Raw genomic sequence first — 20,647 nt, forward strand, 5'->3', positions numbered from 1 at the left:
GAGGGCGTTTTAAAGGAAAGGAAAGATTCTCATGAGGAGTAAGGGTGGGGACAGTAATAGGTATTAGCAGCAGAATAATTACGCTGCATTGTTTTTTGGTGTAAAAGATTTGCAGCAATTAATTGTGGCTGTTTTATGAAATCAACGACTCATTAATCGTCGCATCCTTTTGTGAAAATGTCATAGTCAAAAAGAATATTTCCTAATCCCATCAATCTACAAACATAAACCATGGTAATTCCTCCCTGATGCTTACTAGTAATACATCAAATGAGTAATTATTCATGGTCTTCCACCAAACGTATAGTCTGTCAGCACTCGCTTTCATTCCGCACAGTCTAATCATGTTAGTGAGGAAATTGCAGGATATTCCTTTCTATGTAAAGTGGGCATATACTAGGCAGTATAGATGATTGCATATGACAAAGGACAAGAGCAGAATAAGGATCGAATGTATAAATGGCTCCCTTACCGTGTGCCGTAATTTACCATTTAACATTTGTGCTATGTATATAAATGTAATATAAAGCTATAAAGAGCTACAAAGACTTTGAACTGGTTTAGAAAGCAGATATCTCTGGAGTAAATAGAGGACAAAACTTATTAATATGTCTCCGACAGTTACTTCATTCAGACCTCTAGGCTTTATATGCCTCTGTTGGGGGAACATTATTTTTATTAATGCCTTTCTATCACTCAGATGTTTGGTATTCGCTTTGTTATGTCTGTAGCGGATCCATTTGGTGCATAGTTTCTTAGGTTTTACGTTGATTATGTCTACAGACACCTAGAGTTTTATTTTTCAGGCTCTTTATGTAAAGTGTATAATGACTGCAATTTTTCTCTCTTAATAAATCTAGAGCTTGACTTTTACAGATGCAATGGATACAGTTCCACCGTTATATTATGCAGCTATAAGCAATGTTCTCATAATACATTTTTTATGTCTACAAGTTGTAACAGGAGATTTCGAACTGTGGAACATGGTTGTTTCTTTTTAGTTGTTATCATACTGTAGCCATTGAATACTAGTGGAGGTGCCATCATTTGTTTTTACATTACTGACTAAAAATATGTGGGCACACGACCATCACAGTTATATAAGCTTGTTGCCCATCCCATTCTAAAACCATGGGTGTTACTATGGAGTTGCACTCCTTTAACGACTATACCAGCCTCCACTTTTCTTTAAAGGATTTTCACAAGATATCTTCCCAATTTCTTCCCAATCAGTGCTGATCAATCACTGGAACAGGATGGTGCTTGGTTAAAGGGCTTCTGTCACCCCACCAAAGTCATATATATTTTTTTGTGGCTAAAATTCCTTAGGCCCCTTTCACACGGGCGAGTTTTCCGCGCAGGTGCAATGCGTGAGGTGAACGTATTGCTGAATCCTGACCCATTCATTTCTATGGGGCTGTGCACATGAGCGGTGATTTTCACGCATCACTTGTGCGTTGAGTGAAAATCGCAGCATGCTCTATATTGTGCAATTTTCACGCGACGCAAGCCCCATAGAAGTGAATGGGGTGTGTGAAAATCGCATAGCATCCGCAAAGCAAGTGCGGATGCGGTGCAATTTCCACGCATGGTTGCTAGGAGACAGTCTATTCATTGAATTATTTTCCCTTATAACATGGTTATAAGGGAAAATAATAGCATTCTGAATACAGAATGCATAGTATAATAGTGCTGGAGGGGTTAAAAAAAAAAAAAAAAAATTTAACTCACCTTCTCCTCTTGATCGCGTAGTTCCCGGTCTCTTTACTTCTTGAATGATGAGCTGTGGGCTAAAGGACCTGTGGTGATGTCAGATCACATGCTCCATCACCACGGTGATGGACCATGTGATTGGAGCATGTGATCTGACGTCACCACAGGTCCTTTAGCCCACAGCTCATCATTCACGAAGTAAAGAGACTGGGAACTACGCGATCAAGAGGAGAAGGTGAGTTAACTTTTACATTTTTTTTTTAACCCCTCCAGCACTATTTTACTATGCATTCTGTATTCAGAATGCTATTATTTTCCCTTATAACCATGTTAGGGAAAATAATACAATCTTCAGAACATCAATCCCAAGCCCGAACTTCTGTGAAGAAGTTCAGGTTTGGGTACCAAACCTGTGCAATTTTTGTCACGCGAGTGCACAACGCATTACAATGTTTTGCACTTGCGCAGAAAAATTGCGCATTTTCCCACACTAGCCTCTTATCCGGGCCAAAAATATGACGCCCGTGTGAAAGATACCTTATAGTGCGATATGAATATATAATGCTCTTACTCATTTTCCTTCAGCAGTTTCTTCAAAAAACAGACTTTTATAATATGTAAATGAGCTCATTAACAGCAAGTAGGGCGGCTACTTGCTGGTAGCAGCCGCATCTTACTCCTTTCATAAAGACGCCCCCTCCTCAAGTTGATTGACAGGGCCAGCGAACGCTGGCTGGCCCTGTCTGCGTTCAAAATCTGGCGCCTGCGCCGTACCTGTCTTCAGTCGGCGCAGGATCGCTGAGAGGAGGACGCTCGCTCAGCCGCTCCTTCCTCAGTGCGCCTGCACCGATGACGTCACATCTACACCCGGCGCAGGCGCACTGAAGAAGGAGTGGCCGAGCGAGCGTCCTCCTCTCAGTGCACCTGAGCCGACTGAAGACAGGCACAGCGCAGGCGCCAGATTTTGAACGCAGACAGGGCCAGCCACGTCCCTCATATAACACGTCCCTCATATAACACCGTAGCTTATCTGTATGCTGTTGGAAACAGGTACAAGTATTTTAGCCTGCCCTTATATCAATAAATTGGTCCTTTTTCTTCTGTGATCTTAAGTGCATTCAAATCCTACTTCTAGTTGAACTGTGTCTTATGTATACCACTTTTGCAGTCTGGTCAGGAGATGTTGGGGTAACCATACATTGTGTTGTGTTGGATAGCCCAGCTGATCTTATAGAATGGGTATGACCATGGGATTATTACAGTGCCCAACCATAGTGCACGCATGTCCCCTCCTATTATATGGTGGCGATCATTTTCAAGCAATGAGAACATCTGCACAATTTCCATGTATAAGATTTATAGAAAGACTCTAAGTTTGATTTACTTCATGCCCTCCCATCTGAAAAAGTATCTGTGTCGTAGAGCAAAATGAAATTATATCATTTGCAACTAGTTTGATTTTGTGTCCTTCCTGTGTGCTTCCTTTTCTGTGCTAACATTAGGCCCATTCACCCATGATGGATTCATAACATTACTGTACATTATAATGCACATCTTTACATCCTTGTATATAGTAGAGTTATAGTAAATCTTCACCCTCCATGTATGGGCAGCAACAATGTACAGTTGCAAGAAAAAGTATTTGAACCTTTTGGAATGATATGGATTTCTGCACAAATTGGTCCTAAAATGTGATCTGACCTTCATCTACGTCAAAACAATAGACAATCACAGTCTTCTTAAACTAATAACACAAAAAGAATTAAATGTTACTATGTTTTTATTGAACACACCATGTAAACATTCACAGTGCAGGTGGAAAAAGTATGTGAACCCCTAGACTAATGGCATCTCCAAGAGCTAATTGGAGTGAGGTGTCAGCCAACTAGAGTCCAAGCAATGAGATGAGATTGGAGGTGTTGGTTACAGCTGCCCTGCCCTATAAAAAAAACACACACCAGTTCTGGGTTTGCTTTTCAAAAGAAGCATTGCCTGATGTGAATAATGCCTCGCACAAAAGAGTGCCCAGAAGACCTACAATTTAGAATTGTTGACTTGCATAAAGCTGGAAAGGGTTATAAAAGTATCTCCAAAAGCCTTGCTGTTCATCAGTCCACGGTAAGACATATTGTCTATAAATGGAGAAAGTTCAGCACTGCTGCTACTCTCCCTAGATGTGGTGGTCCTGTAAAGATGACTGCAAGAGCACAGCGCAGACTGCTCAATGAGGTGAAGAAGAATCATAGAGGGTAAGCTAAAGACTTACAAAAGTCTCTGGCATATACTAACATCCCTGTTAGCAAATCTAAGATATGTAAAACACTAAACAAGAATGGATTTCATAGGAGGATACCACAGAGCAAGCCACTGCTGTCCAAAAAACACATTGCTACACGTTTACAGTTTGCACAAGAGCACCTGGATGTTCCACAGCAGTACTGGCAAAATATTCTGTGAACAGATGAAACTAAAGTTGAGTTGTTTGGAAGAAACACACAACACTATGTGTGGAGAAAAGGAGGCACAGCACACAAACATCAAAACCTCATCCCAACTGTGAAGTATGATGGTGGGGGAATCATGGTTTAGGGCTGCTGCGTCAGGGCCTGAACGGATTGTTATCATCAAAGGAAACATGAATTCCCAAGTTTATCAAGACATTTTGCAGGAGAAATTAAGGCCATCTTTCAACCAGCTGAAGCTCAATCTGAACTTCAGGTACATAGGGAAAGCATAGGGAAAGTTTGGGTTAGGCAGGAAAAAAAAAAAGGGAAAGTTAGTTTGTTCAACTTTGATTGCATCACCCTAAGTTAGGGTGTCTGGGGTCCACAGCACAGCAGTGTGACCCTAGACCCCCCCCAGGGGTGCTGCCGCTTGCCCACCCCTGCCCCCACATCAACTTTTTTTGGGTGCAGTTTTTTTTTTTTGTGTACGCTGACTGTGGCCGGCACTCTTAGCGTCCGGCCACTGTGGGGCGCATCACAAACCCCACCACTGATCAACTTCGGACGGTTGATCAGCGGTTTTGAATGTTTTTTTTTTTCACATTTTTTGCCTTTTTTTTTTAGTTATTTTTTTTTCTTTCTGTTAGTTTTAGGGTTCGTAAACACCCGTGCCCCCACACACACGCACACAAAATAAAGATTTCCACACAAACACACACACGAAGACACACATTCCCCTATGGCCTGCCGGACGTTCTCGGCCAAGGAGGCATACGCCCAGCTTGCCTCTGACTCAGAGAGTCCCAGTGAGGACGAGGATGACCCCACATTCCTGTTGTCATCCGTGTCCTCCTCATCATCCAGCGATCATGATGAACCCCCAAGGCGGCGGAGACAACGCCAGGCGGAGCAAGGGGATCGCCATGTTAGGGACCCTGTGGCCCAGCCTGGTACGAACAGCTCTGGGGTTCGTACTGATTTCCCGGCCCACCAGTTAAATCCACCGGAGCACCCTGTGATAATAGCCCGTGATTCCTGATTTTGTAGGCAAATCAGGAATCCAGATTTCCACAGTGGGCTACACTGAATATGACTTTTTTTTGTAATTTTTTCAGTGACCCACTGGTAAATCTGATGGTGGAGCAGAGGAATCTGTACGCCCAACAGTTCGTTGCTCAACACCCGGGCTCCTTTTTGGCCAGGCCCGGTGGCTGGACGCCGGTCAGTGCAGCCGAAATGAGGACATTTTAGGGCCTCGTGCTGCATATGGGCCTGGTCAAGAAACCCAGTGTCAGGCTGTACTGGAGTGGGGACGTCCTATACCAGATTCCACTTTACAGTACGGCCATGACACACTCCCGGTTTGAGGCCATCCGGAAATGTCTGCATTATTCCGATAATGCAGCATGTCCTCCCCGAGGTGATCCTGCCCATGACCGTCTGTATAAGATACGGCCGGTCATCGATCACTTTGAGGCCAAATTTATGGAGGCCTATGTACCTGGAAGAGAGGTCGCGGTTGATGAGTCTCTCATTGCGTTCAAGGGGAGACTCATTTTCCGCCAGTATGTGCCCTCCAAGCGGGCGAGGTATAGCGTCAAGCTATACAAAATTTGTGAGAGTACCTAAGGGTACACTTACAAATTTTGTATATACGAGGGGCGAGATTCCCGGATTCAACCCCCAGAATGTCCCCCCACTCTGGGTGTTACCAAGAAACTTGTGTGGGACCTTATGTACCCACTGCTGGATAAGGGTTACCACCTGTACGTGGATAACTTTTATACCAGTATCCCCTTGTTCCAGTCCCTTGCCGCCAGATCCACGTACGCTTGTAGGACCGTGCGGAAAAATCAACGCGGCCTCCCTGCCCTCCCCCTCCAGGTACCTATCCCCAGGGGTGAGACCCGTGCCCTTACCACTGGAAACCTGTTGCTGGTCAGGTATAAGGACAAGAGGGATGTCCTTATGCTGTCCACAATTCATGGTAACTGCATTACCCCTGTCCCTGTGCGAGGTACCGCGGCAACGGTCCTCAAGCCCGATTGTATTGTCGACTACAATCGGTATATGGGAGGAGTTGATCTCTCTGATCAAGTCCTCAAGCCATATAACGCCATGCTAAAAAACCCGGGCATGGTACAAAAAAGTTGCGGTCTACTTGGTACAGGTTGCCATGTACAACTCTTTTGTACTATCCCGAAGCGCTGGCAGCACAGGGACATTCCTCCAGTTCTATGAGGCCCTGATCCTTTCGGACCGGGAAAGAGCAGGCCGGAGTACCTCGGGAACTGTAGGCGCCCGGATCGTCCCTCGCAAACACTTTCCAGATGTGGTCCACCATACTGGAAAGAAGGGACAAACCCTAAAAAGGTGCAGAGTGTGTCACAGGAGGGGGATACGGAAGGACACCACAACTCAGTGTAACACATGCCCCGATCATCCGGGCCTCTGCATTATTGGTTGCTTCAGGGAGTCCAATTGACTTCCATGGAGGACTAAATTTATATCCCAATTTAGCACTGACATTGGATAAAAAAAACTGGCTCTCAGACTTGAGACACCCCAAAAAACAAAAATAATTTATTAAAAGAAGACTTATTAGGTATTACCCCCTGACCCAACCCCCGAGATTAACACGGTCAAGAAAAAAAATAGATTTTTTTGTCACCTTACATAACAAAAAGTTTAATAGCAAGCGATCAAAAAGTCATATAGCCCGCAAAATAGTTCCAATAAAACTGTCCGCTCGTCCCTCAAAAAATGAGCCCCCACATAAGATAATCGGATAAAAATTTTTTTAAAAAATGACACAAACTTTAGAGAGATACACAAATTTTTAGGGGGGTAACAAAAAGGATAATATAGTCAAAAACCTAAATAATAGTTTTTTTTTGAAACTTATTATTATTAGGTATCGCCTATAAAAATATCCTCTATAAAAATATCCCATGACCTAACCCCCCAGATTAACACGGTTAAAAAAAAAAAAAAAAAAACGGTGCCAAAAACGCTATTTTTGTCACTTTTCCATTTCAATCCGTTTTTCCGGTAACAAAACAAAAGTTAACAACCAAACAAAAGTTAATATTTATTACCCTGATACTGCAGTTTACAGAAATGCCACATTTGTGGTTGTAAACTGCTGTATCAGTAAAAGGGAGGCCGCAAAAGGAAAGGACCGACATGGTTTCTGGAAGGCCGATTTTGTTGGCCTGTTTTATTGATACCATGTCCCTTTTGAAGCCCCCCTGATGCCCCTAGAGTAAAAACTCCCTAAAAGTGACCCCTCTAAGAAACTACACCCCTCAAGGTAGTCAAAACTGATTATACAAACCTTATTAACCCTTTAGGTGTTCATCAACAGTTAATGGCAAATGGAGATGAAATTTCAGAATTTCAATTTTTGGTAACCTTGCCTCACAAAAATATAATGTAGAGGAACCAAAAATCATATGTACCCTAAAAATAGTCCCCCCAAAAAATGCCACCTTATCCCATAGTTTCTAAAATGGGGTCACTTTTAGGGAGTTTCTACTCCATGGGTGCATCAGGGGGGTTGAAACAGGACACAGTGTAAATAAACAGGTCCATAAAAATCAGCCCTCCAAAAACCAAACGGCGCACCTTTCACTCTACGCCCCGCTGTGTGGCCGTACAGTAGGTTACGGCCACATATTGGGTGTTTCTGTAAACGGCAGAGTCAGGGCAATAAAGATACAGTCTTATTTGGCTGTTAACCCTTGCTTTGTTAGTGGAAAAAATGGGTTAAAATGGAAAATTAGACCAAAAAATTAAATTCTCAAATTTCATCCCCATTTGCCAATAACTCTTGTGCAACACCTAAAGGGTTAACAACGTATGTAAAATCAGTTTTGAATACCTTGAGGGGTGTAGTTTCTTAGATGGGGTCATTTTTGGGTGGTTTCTATTATGTAAGCCTCGCAAAGTGACTTCAGACCTGAACTGGTCCCTAAAAATTGGGTTTTTGTAAATTTCTGAAAAATTTCAAGATTTGCTTCTAAACTTCTAAGCCTTGTAACATCCCCAAAAAATAAAATATCATTCCCAAAATAATTCAAACATGAAGAAGACATATGGGGAATGTAAAGTCATCACAATTTTTGGGGATATTACTATGTATTACGGAAGTAGAAAAACTGAAACGGCCTGGATAAGTCAAAGCGTTTTGAAATTATCAGCACTTAAAGTGACAGTGGTCGGATTTGGCCTGGTCCTTAAGGTGAAATAAGGCTGTGTCCCTATGGGGTTAATAAAAACATGGTAACATTTAATTCTTTGTGTGTTATTAGTTTAACCACCTCAGCTCCCCTAGCTTAAATCCCCTTAATGACCAGACCACTTTTACAATTCTGCACTACTTATTGCTCATACAACTTACCACCCAAATAAATTTGACCTCCTTTTTTCTCACTAATAGAGCTTTAATTTGGTGGTATTTCATTGCTGCCGACATTTTTACTTTTTTTTTATATTAATCAAAATTGACCGAAATTTTTGCAAAAAAAAGGAAATTTTTAACTTTCTGTTTTAAAATTTTTCAAATAAAACTACATTTCTATATAAATTTTTCTCTAAATGTATTGTTCTACATGTCTTTGATAAAAAAATGCAATAAGTGTATATTTATTGGTTTGGGTAAAAGTTATAGCGTTTACAAACTATGGTGCAAAAATGTGAATTTACGCACTTTGACTTTCTGAGCACCTGTCATGTTTCCTGAGGTTCTACAATGCCCAGACAGTAGAAACACCCCACAAATGACCCCATTTCGAAAAGTAGACACCCTAAGATATTTGCTGATGGGCATAGTGAGTTCATGGGAGTTTTTATTTTTTGTCACAAGTTAGCGGAAAATGATATATATATATATTTTTTTTCTTACAAAGTCTCATATTCCACTAACTTGTGACAAAATATAAAATTTTACATGAACTCACCATACCCCTCACGGAATACCTTGGGGTGTCTTCTTTCTAAAATGGGGTCACTTGTGGGGTATTTATACTGCCCTGGAATTTTAGGGGCCCTAAAGCGTGAGAAGTAGTTTGGAATCCAAATGCGTAAAAATGCCCTGTGAAATCCTAAATGTACTCATTGGAATTTTGGCCCCTTTGCGCACCTAGGCTGTAAAAAAGTGTCACACATGTGGTATCGCCGTACTCAGAAGAAGTAGGGCAATGTGTTTTGGTGTGTATTTTTACATATAGCCATACTGTGTGTGAGAAATATCTCTGTAAATGACAACTTTTTCCATTTTTTTTATACAAATTTGTCAATTTACATAGATATTTCTCTCACCCAGCATGGGTATATGTAAAAATACACCCCAAAACACATTGCCCTACTTCTCCTGAGTACGGTGATACCACATGTGTGACACTTTTTTGCACCCTAGGTGCGCAAAGGGGCCCAAATTCCAATGACTTCTCACACTTTAGGGCCCCTAGAGTGCCAGGGCAGTACAAATAAATACTAAATGGTAATACACTGATGGCATGGAAGGGGGAAAGGCACTTCACAGAGAAAGCTAATGATTTATGTATATTCTTTCTCCTTAAGTGTCCTTATTACTAGGAAAAATAAGTCACCAGTAAATACTAAATGGTAAAACACTGGGTAAGGGTCAATTCACACATCCCTATGTGTTTTACGGATCCACAAAACACGGACACCAGCAATGTGCGTTCCGCATTTTGCAGGCCGCACATTGCTGACACTATAATAGAAAATTTCCTAACATGTTCTATTTTTCTCGGGAGCCGCGGACCAGCAGATCTCCGCATCCATTCCGTCATCATAGAGAATGAATGGGTCTGCACTTGGGGAACGGATGCGGACCCATTATTACGGATGTGTGAATGGAGTCTAACACTGACATGGAAAAGGGGTTTTAGTGAACAGCAAACTAAGTTGTAGAAACCAGTGTTAGGAAGCTGCTGCCAAGTCCAATAAGATTATGGGGCTCCTGTGAACCAGAAAGACACAGCAGAGCTGGAGAGGGTTCAGAGGAGGGCAACTAAAGTAATAACTGGAATGGGGGTTCTACAGTACCCTGAGAGATTATCAACATTAGGGTTATTCACTTTAGAAAAAAGACGACTGAGGGGAGATCTAATAACTATGTATAAATATATCAGGGGTCAGTACAGAGATCTCTCCCATCATCTATTTATCCCCAGGACTGTGACTGTGACGAGGGGACATCCTCTGCGTCTGGAGGAAAGAAGGTTTGTACACAAACATAGAAGAGGATTCTTTACGGTAAGAACAGTGAGACTATGGAACTCTCTGCCTGAGGAGGTGGTGAGGGTGAGTACAATAAAGGAATTCAAGAGGGGCCTGGACGTATTTCTGGAGTGTAATAATATTACAGGCTATAGCTACTAGAGAGGAGTCGTTGATCCAGGGAGTTATTCTGATTGCCTGATTGGAATTGGGTAGGATTTTTTTCCCCTAAAATGAGGAAAATTGGCTTCCACGTCATGTTTTTTTTTTGCCTTCCTCTGGATCAACTTGCAGGATAACAGGTCGAACTGGACGGATGTCTTTTTTCTGCCTCACAAACTATGTTACTACGTGCACATAGAAACTCTAATGTACAAACTAACCTCAAATAAACCTACAATGATAAATTTCCCTCTCTATCTTTACCGGCTGAAGAATATTTTTTGCATGTGAAGCGAACTATAGACATGAGACTAATATGACCATCAGACATAAGGACAGTCATCTAACTCCACCTTTGGTCAATAGCACTACAACCATTGAGTATAATGGACCAAGACACAAAAAACTAAAAAAAAAAATTTGTAAAGAGGGGGAAAACAAATACATATTTTAATAAAGCCTGATAGCACCTTAAAAGAGGCATTCCACTTTAGGTAAGAGTAACTTAGGGGTTGTCTGGCCAGTTAAGATTTAAAAAAAAAAAAAAAAGCACACAACGATGTGATATAATAGAATTCACCTTACACTGCTTCGTTCCTATTCCGATCTGGTACTTGGTCTCTCTCGACATGCAGTAAAGACAGCTCAGCCAATCACTGGACACAGCAGTGACCCTCATCAGCCAGTGATCGACTAAGCATTCTTTTCCTGCGTGAGTAGAGAAATCGGGAAGCAGAGACTGATAGGCAAGCTTGAATAGGAGAGGCAAGAGGATCAGTAAACCGTGGTGAGGTTTAAACATTCTGATATACTTGATATATACTGCATGCTTCAGTTCTTAAAATTCTGTAGTATACAGTAAGACATAGCCACACTCATATGGACGTTGCTGGGTCAAGTACAGAAGTGAAGTGTGCTACCCCTCATTCTGATTTTTAATGGGCATTCTAAGGATAAGTACAGTGGTGTAACTAGAGTGTTATGGGCCAGAGTGCAAACTTTGGATTGGGCACTCCCCATTTTTACAAAGAGGCGGCAGATTTTCTTTACACTAAGGCCTTTTTCATATAAGCAGATGCTGTGCGGGTAATCCGCTGTGTGAAAGACAGCCAAGCCCCATTCCGGATAGCAGAGACAAGGAACATTAACATGATTGATAATGCTCCATGCCTCTCTGTGACCTTTTTACTACAAAATCACAGTGAGATAAAGTTGTCACCGTGATTTTGTAGTAAAAAGATCACAGAGGCACGGAGCATTATCAATCATGTTAATGCTCCGTGCTTCTGCTGACCAGAACTGGGCTTGGCTCGCTTTCACCCAGTGGATTACCCACACAGGATCCGCTCGTGTTAAAGAGCCCTAAGCCCAATGCATGGCTACACTCATCCAGTCCTAATAAAATCTGGTCCTACCTCATCCAGGGTGTCGCTGGCGTGATGTGCACTGGATCCAGAACAAGGTCCCTGTGGTGATAGAGAAAAAAATAATAATCACATAAGGAAGGGATGGTGACTGCCCCTGTGAAATCACCAGCAAGGGGGGTTTTGGTGGCCTGTAAGACTGAGCCATGCCAATGTATAGCAGGGTAAATGCTACTACACAGTACACTAATGCCCACCTTGTGGCCCCTGACAGTAATTAATCCCACCTTGTGGTCCCTTCAAACTAGTTCTGTCCCCCTTGTGGCTCTCACAGCAGTTATGCCCACCTTTGTTCCTGTCACAGTAGTTATGCCTACTTTTGTGTACCCTCTCTGTAGTTATGCCCAGATATGTGCCCCTTCACAGTAGTTATGCCCAGATATGTGCCCCCTCACAGTAGTTATGCCCAGATATATGACCCATCACATTAGTTACAGCCAGATATGTGCCCGTCAGAGTAGTTATGCCAGATATGTGCCCCCTCACAGTGGTTATGCCAGATATGTGCCCCCTCACAGTAGTTATACCCAGATATGTGCCCCTCACAGTGGTTATGCTCTTTTGTGCCCCCTCACTCTAGTTGTTGCCCCCTTTTTCCAGCTTTATGGAAAAAAAAAACAACAACACATACTTACCCTTTTCCCTGATGACGCGCTCCCACACTCACATCACGCTGCTGGCTGTGCTTTAAGCCGATTCCAGGGCCTTCAGCACTCCTCCCACAGCCAGCAGCGCGATGTGCAGCCTGCAAGGGGAGTGCCTAAGCTCTGAAGAACAGTGAAGCAGGGAGCGGAGAGGTCTCCCTGGTTTACTCTGAAAGCAAACAGCTCAGCAGTGACAAGAACTGCCGGGCCGGGTGAGTGCGCCCCCCCCCCCCTCGCCTCTGCGCCCCCTAATGTTTGAAGAGCGCTCTGACGGGGCCCGGGATTGTCAGTGTACTTTATGCCAGGCCCGTCAGATCGCTCCCATTACACATGAGTGCAGCAGGCCCCCTCCCCACGCCGGGTCCTACACCATCAATGTAAAATGTAGTCCCTTAAAATAGAGTTGAAGTATGTTACTTATTCGGAATGAAATTTTATTACACAAAATAATATGGCAACAAAATAATAATAGTAATCATAATAATAGTAATAGAATAACAGTCTGATACCAGTACAGGTAAACTGTTTTCACAGGAAAAATGTGCTGCATAGCATAGAACAGAAAATGGGAATAAACAGCATGCCTGTGAAGATTTTACTGCTGGACCTTGGCTGCATTAACTGAAATACCATAAAAATATCTAGGAAATGAGCCAGGAAAATCTGATCTAGGATAAAAAGTTCACTTCATTAGAATGGTACATATTGGGAGCCTGAGTGAATTTCATCAAGGTATGAAATAAGAAGGAAGTATACAGTGCATGAATGTTTGATGTGCTATATTATACATCAAGGGGTCAAAGGAACACTATATAGAATTTGGTACATCTCATAGACAGGGACAAAGAATAAGGTTACACAACTGGTTTGCGTTGGACTATAGAAATGTGATATCGCTGTAATCTGAGAAAGAAGGGAACAGATCAGTTTTACCACATCAGGGACACTGTAAAAATTAAAGGAATAAAACTTTGGTATGCAATATTATTCATAAAAATTATATCATTAAAAAGACCAACTTGTCCTTCAAAAAACAGCCAACATATGGTTATGAATGGAAAAATAAAAATGTTATGGCTTCAGGAAACATGGACTAAAAAATGAAAATGGAAAAATTGACAATCTCAGGGAATTGAAGGGGTTAAACTAAAGCTAGGGCTAGAATCCAAAGAACATACTTTTCTTGTACTTCTGTCTTAAGTTTCATTCCTGGTTTTAACAAAGCATGCAAACATAATTAAAAAGGACAGATACATACATGAAGTTGAATACAGTTCTAAAGCCTACACCTCTGAGCTAATATATAGACTGCAAATCAGGATCAGTACAAGTAATAACAAAAATAGGGACCCCACATAAGCTTGTAAAACTTGAAAGTATTCTTGTTAACATGGTAGTCCAAATAGTCACACCAAAGCGCTGCTTGATTTCAACCAGGCATAACGTTAACATTATTTTACTACTTCTTACGTTTTTACCAGTGTCATCCATTTGTAGCCCATGTCTAGTGTAACTCTAATGGAATCTGTTCATGCTGAGAATATGATAGACTCATTGAAAACAGGGAAAAGCAGAGCATGGGAGTGGACTCTATTAAAGCTCAAGTTGGATAGCTGCCCACTTAGTAATTCCAGGTCTGGGAAAATGTCAATAGCTGCATAGTTAGTAGAAATCCTAATGAAAATGCATGTTGTTGCTGTTTATGAAAATCTATGAGGGAAGGGGTTTTCAGGATGGCCCTCAATTTTTTTTTCTACCCATGCATCCCAATGACAGAATACTGCCCCTGTTAGCAATCATCACATCCAATATTTAATATTAAATGTGGGGTCCAACTCCCGATGATCAGCTGTTTGAAGTTGCCTGTTTTTAGTTCCTCCCACTCAGCTAGTTACATAGACACTCACGATCACTAGCCCTAACAACACTCAGCTAGTTAATAGTGATTGCTGCGGCCTCTTCCTAGGCCAGTGACATCACGTTCATCGGTCACATTGCTTAGGAGCATTTCCGTCCCATTCAAGTGAAGGGGCCTGAGCTGTAATACTAAGCACGGCCACTATGCAATTGACAGCACTGTGACTGGTAAGCTGCAAGGAGGCTGCAGAGCTCACCGGAGAGCCGTGGCCTCTTCAAGCAGTTTATTGTTGGGGTTCCGGCACATGAAGATAGGTCATCAATACTAAATACCCAGAAAACCCCTTTAACACCTTGTCTGAATTAGGCTTTAGCTACAATGCCCAAATCAACACCAAAGAGACAATAATAAAAAAAAAAGTACAATCGAGAGAGTTAAAGAGGAATTCCGGTTGTTAGAAGTTAGATACTATCAGATCGGTTGGGGTCCTACTGCTGGGATCTCCATCGATAATGAGAACGGGGACCCTGTATCTCCTGCAGCACCTCTGAAATTAATGGAGAGGCTGGTCGCACATAGGCGTGGGTGCTCCATTAATTTCTATGGAACTCCAGAGATATAGTGTATAGTGCTCTGCTATCTCTGGAATTCCCATAGAGATGAATGGAGTGGCCGCATGCATTCCCAACCAGCCGCTCCATTCACTTCAGAGGGCTTCAGAGCGTACGGTTCCCCCGTTCTCATGGTTGGTGAGGGACCCAGCAGAAGGACCCCACTGTGGATAGGGGATAACTTCTAACAATTGGAACACCCTTTTAAATCTTTAGTATTGACCTTCTTTACAAATTCTGGAGTCAAGCATGCACCTATAGATGGCTTTCAATTTAAAACAAAATACTGAAGCAAAAATATTCATGTTTTACAGTAGGGTCAAATGGGTTTGCTTTACTATAAGACCCTACAATTCCTAAAGAAATCTGAGACTTGTGTGAGACTACTTGACAATGGAAAATCAATTAAAAAAGCTCTGGACGCACAGTTCTTGTGCAGATGATACTTCCAGAGAAAGCCTGGATGAAATAAGAGGATTTTAACCTGCCACAAGCTTCAGCACTTGCCGTTCTATGCAATGTGTGGTCTACACATCATGGCTGAGCTCATTTCACTCTTAGACACCTCCAAAAAATACTGCTTAAATGGGTTTTTCAGGATTACTATGAATTTGAACAGACATGCTCAGTAGTTTCTTACCTGATATACATCTTTCCCATGATTTAATTCAACAAAACTTATAGTGTAATGTCAGTACTGGTGAAAGGTCCTCTTTAAGAGGTGAGAAACTGGCCCAGTGGGTCCTGACCGGGGAGGTGGTACCACAATGAGAGGATTATGTTTCTGTTTTCCATGTGGCAGTTTCTTATTCTATGTGATGTGGTGAGCCTTTAGGTACCATCTCAAAAAGCAATTCTCTCTTCTGTATGTGCTAATATTTTGTGAATATATCATTTATAAACTTGCAGCGGGCTGTTTCGTCATTTTATATTTGAGTCTTTTCTCACATCACACTAGTCCAGATTTCTATACTACACCCATGATACAGACTTTGGGCCCCATTAATTTATAACACCATCGCATTTTGTCTATTCTAATTTGTATCAATGAGGTCATCTACGTTTCAATTCTCCTCTGCATACAGGGGCCAACAGCATTAGGAGAATTATCAGCGGAAACTATTTCTCAAAAAATAAAGCAATGAAAGAATGATATTTGTGATATAAAATATATGAGGTACAGACCTGTTTAGGGAAAGTGTCAGATTGCTTGAGCAAGCCTTAATCTTGTTCTGAGCCTGTAGATGAGTCATGTTTTCTGTTTTCTCCCCATTTATTTCCAGAATAACATCCCCTGGGCATAGGTTAGCCAAAGCAGCCTTGCTTCCGGGATTAATCTGCACAGGAAGAGGGACAATAGGTGCATGGTGTTATAATCCTATACAAATATATAGATAATGAAAACAGATGTTGAATTGTTGTAGACGAATAATAGATGTGCTTGTAAAATGTGATCTCTTCATGTAGGAGACACTTGTACAGATGAAGCTCTTGGAAGAAAGGATCTATACTGCAACTTTCTGGACTACCAATTTCCTGCTACTGTTAGACATAGAGGCCTTGGCATGGTCCAGCCGCACCAACGATGAGGCCAGGAATTAGAACTAGAAATACTATCTTAAGGTTGTATGTTATGCTTGTGTAAACTTCTTTTTTGGTGATAGATCAGAATACGTATAACATTTCCACAGTTCAGCCCCTTACCCCGCACAATGGATCTTCCCTGTGGTATGTGACATCATGTTGCTGTGGCTCTCTGGAGGGAGGCATTACATGGGTTATGTTTATTGTCTTAGTCTTATCGCTCTTGCTGAGTAATGAATCTTTGATGTCCAGGACACTGTTTATGCTTGGTGTGATGGGGCGAGGTGTATCATTTCCTCTTGGTGTGGCAGACGTATGTGGTGATGGATGTTAGCACGAGTTTACATGTCTCGAGAATACATTCTTTTTCACTGGAACTACAAAAACTTGCAGTTTTCCCTGTGTGCAATGTACTGAACAGCATACATGTACTCACTATTCTTATGAGCCATTCATAGTATCCAGATTAGAGAGAGATTTAATACTGTGACTTTAAACATGCCCCATGGTTTTCAATGTGTGCTGGAACCTTTGATTCACTTGCATGAACCCACAAATCTTCATCCTTTTACAGTAACTGCTTCGTTTCTATACAGTGCAGTATGTACAGCTGTAACTCGAAAAATTAGAATATCATGCAAAGTTCATTAAATGGTGAAACTAATTTATGAGATAGACTCATTACATGCAAAGCGTGATATTTCAAGCTTTTATTTGTTATAATTTGGATGATTATGGCTTACAGCTTATGAAAACCCAAAGTCACATTCTCAGGTACCCTTTGCTCAGGGGGTATGGATTAATTAGTTCACTAGAGTGTGACACTTTGAGCCTAGAATAGTGAACCTTTTCACAAAATTCTAATTTTAAGTTGTAACTTGTTTTAAGTTGCATTACTGAAATAAATAAACTTTTGCATGATATTCTAATTTTTCGAGTTTCACCTGTATACCTGGAGCACATTCCAGAATTTATTAGAACTGTACATTTTTAGGAACGGCTACATTTTTGCCATCATTTCCTTAAATTCACTGCAAAATACAACATGTGTGTTTTGACATGGAACTGTGCATATGCCTTATATTTACATAATCGGTAAAAAAAGCGCTGCAACACCTCCCAAAAATGCATATACAGTACAGACCAAAAGTTTGGACACACCTTCTCATGACTATGAAAATTGTAGATTCACACTAAAGGCATCAAAACTATAAATTTACACATGTGGAATTATATACATAAAAAAAAAGTGTGAAACAACTGAAAATATGTCATATTCTAGGTTCTTCAAAGTAGCCACCTTTTGCTTTGATTACTGCTTTGCACACTCTTGGCATTCTCTCGATGAGCTTCAAGAGGTAGTCACCTGAAATGGTCTTCCAACAGTCTTGAAGGAGTTCCCAGAGATGCTTAGCACTTGTTGGCCCTTTTGCCTTCACTCTGCGGTCCAGCTCACCCCAAACCATCTCGGTTGGGTTCAGGTCCGATGACTGTGGAGGCCAGGTCATCTGGCACAGCACCCCATCACTCTCCTTCAAGGTCAAAAAGCACTTACACAGCCTGGAGGTGTGTTTGGGGTCATTTTCCGGTTAAAAAATAAATGATGATCCAACTAAACGCAAACCGGATGGAATAGCATGCCGCTGCAAGATGCTGTGGTAGTCATGCTGGTTCAGTATGCCTTCAATTTTGAATAAATCCCCAACAGTGTCACCAGCAAAGCACCCCCACACCATCACACCTCCTGGAAACAGGAGGTTCTCGATGATCTCTTCCTGAAATTTGAGGAAGGATCCTGTTCTCCCAGCCTTACTGTAGAGAACAAAACTATTATACAGAGCCAATTGAATTAAATATACAGACACCTTCTTATACCAGCGTCTGGTTCTGCGGGAAAGTAAATAGGGAGCCAACATCTTGTCATTGAAGTCCACCCCTCCCATGAGCAAATTATAGTCGTGGACCAAGAGGGGCTTTTCAATGACTCTGGTTGCTTGTTCAATTTGGATTGTCGTGTCTGCGTCAATAGAGGAGAACACGTAAACGTCATGCTTGTCTCTCCATTTCACCGCGAGCAGTTCTTCATTACACAAGGCAGCCCTCTCCCCTCTTGCAAGATGGATGGTAACGAGCTGTTGGGGGAAGCCCTGGTGACTAGGTCGCGCGGTGCCACAGCAGCCAATCTGTTCTAAAAACAAATGCCTGAAGAGGGGCACACTTGTGTAAATATTGTCCACATAAAGATGGTATCCCTTGCCAAATAAGGGTGACACCAAGTCCCAGACTGTCTTCCCACTGCTCCCCAGGTAGTCAGGGCAACCAACCGGCTCCAGGGGCTGATCTTTACCCTCATAGACTCGAAATTTGTGAGTATAGCCTGTGGCCCTTTCACAGAGCTTATACAATTTGACCCCATACCGGGCCCGCTTGCTTGGGATGTATTGTTTGAAGCCAAGGCGCGTAGTGTTTGCTGTGTACTTACAGTAATGTGTGCTCCTCTGCTGGGACCAACCGACGAAAAGGACCAGCAGAGGAGCACAGAAGCCATTTAACACCTTATATTTATAAATATAAGGTGTTATATGGTTTCTGATTCGATTTTTTAAAAGTCACCAGCCTGCCAGCAAACGATCATTGGCTGGCAGGCTGGTTACAAAATACTCCTTTAACGATTCCCTGCCCGCACTGCGTATGTGCGGGCCGGCTCTGCCCGAAATTTCGCGTCTCGCGAGATGACGCGCTGGCGCGTCCAGGAGGAATTACAGGGCCGCCGCCAGGACGTGATCCTGCATGCGGCGGTCCTGTACTGGTTAAATAGATTTTTATTACATTATTATAGTTGCATTTTATGTTTTTTTTATTTACCTTTGGTGTCATAATAAATTATTTCATATAATTTTGAAGACTTAATATTCATATATTCTAGAGAGCAGACTAATGCTATTTAGTTGTCATTATATTTACATGCAACACCCTTTCAATGTATATTCTAATCTCCAAGTAAAGACTGGTAATGGATATTATAGGCACCCGACAGACTATACTCTCTTACAATTGGGTATGTTGGGTTCTGCCCAGGTATTCAGCATCTTGTCAGGAAAAATAAAGCTGCATGCGGTACCAGTTTACATGTTAACTATGATAGAACCTCCAATGCTGATGTGAGCATAAATTAGATAGTTTATTTGGAAGTACAATACTGATGTCCTATCCTAAGGACAGGTCATCAATATCAGATTGATGAGGGATCAACTCCCTACACCATTGCAAATCATAAGTTTGAAAGGTGCAATGCTGCAGCTGTCTACGTTTGGGGCATACATTCTGCAGTACTCTTCAAGAATATACATATCCTGTAGGCCAAACATGCTAATAGAGCTTACCCCAGTCAAATCGAGCCTGTGTTCCCAGTATAAAAAGTCTGCAGTTTACACACTGAACCATGCTGGTGTTAATTTCATCAGTAAAGCACATTCACTTGCACAATTCCTACTGAACAGAAAAAGGGAAGTAGACTGCCTACTTAAGGGAAATCTGCTTTTCCCAACAATCATCAATTAAAGATGTCATTCTGATTACACAATGGGGCTAGCTGTAACCTCCCTCCTCCCGGCCGCATTAACGACTAACCAAGTGTATAAATGGGAAAGAATGATCTGAGATGATTAAACGGTTGGGTCGTATCTTGGGAAAGGGCAACATCTGAATAGGAAAGATAATACGCGAGGTCGCAGAAAACTCTGAACTGCCCAAAAATGTTTCTAATGTTGCTAATAATTACAGTTATGCTCTAGACATTATTATTACTTACATTACCACTATGCGTTCACCTAGGGACCAGCATGAGTAGAATTACTGCCACAGCGTGGGAATTTTATAAAGTACCCAGCTCTGCAAAACTGAGGCGTTTTCCCAAATTAAAAGCCATGGATACCATTGGGAGCAATATTTTTTAGCA

At 41.9% G+C, this 20,647-nt stretch overlaps 1 protein-coding gene across 3 annotated transcripts in view; it reads right to left on the reverse strand.

The window, feature by feature from the left end:
- Window positions 1–20,647, reverse strand: part of PDLIM4 (PDZ and LIM domain 4) — a 409,933-nt gene that overhangs the window by 255,555 nt on the left and 133,731 nt on the right. The window contains exons 1-3 of one of the 3 annotated variants that reach the window (XM_044277676.1): window positions 20,073–20,143; window positions 16,291–16,442; window positions 11,984–12,034 (exon numbers count right to left, since the gene is read on the reverse strand). In XM_044277676.1, the coding sequence (XP_044133611.1) occupies window positions 11,984–12,034; window positions 16,291–16,358 (119 nt within the window). In that variant the 5' untranslated portion in view covers window positions 16,359–16,442; window positions 20,073–20,143. Of the gene's footprint in view, window positions 1–11,983; window positions 12,035–16,290; window positions 16,443–20,072; window positions 20,144–20,647 lie in introns of those variants that run through there. The other 2 variants (XM_044277674.1, XM_044277675.1) reach the window with 2 other exon arrangements.

Source organism: Bufo gargarizans, chromosome 2 (assembly GCF_014858855.1).
Source record: "Bufo gargarizans isolate SCDJY-AF-19 chromosome 2, ASM1485885v1, whole genome shotgun sequence".
Lineage (NCBI taxonomy): Eukaryota > Metazoa > Chordata > Amphibia > Anura > Bufonidae > Bufo > Bufo gargarizans.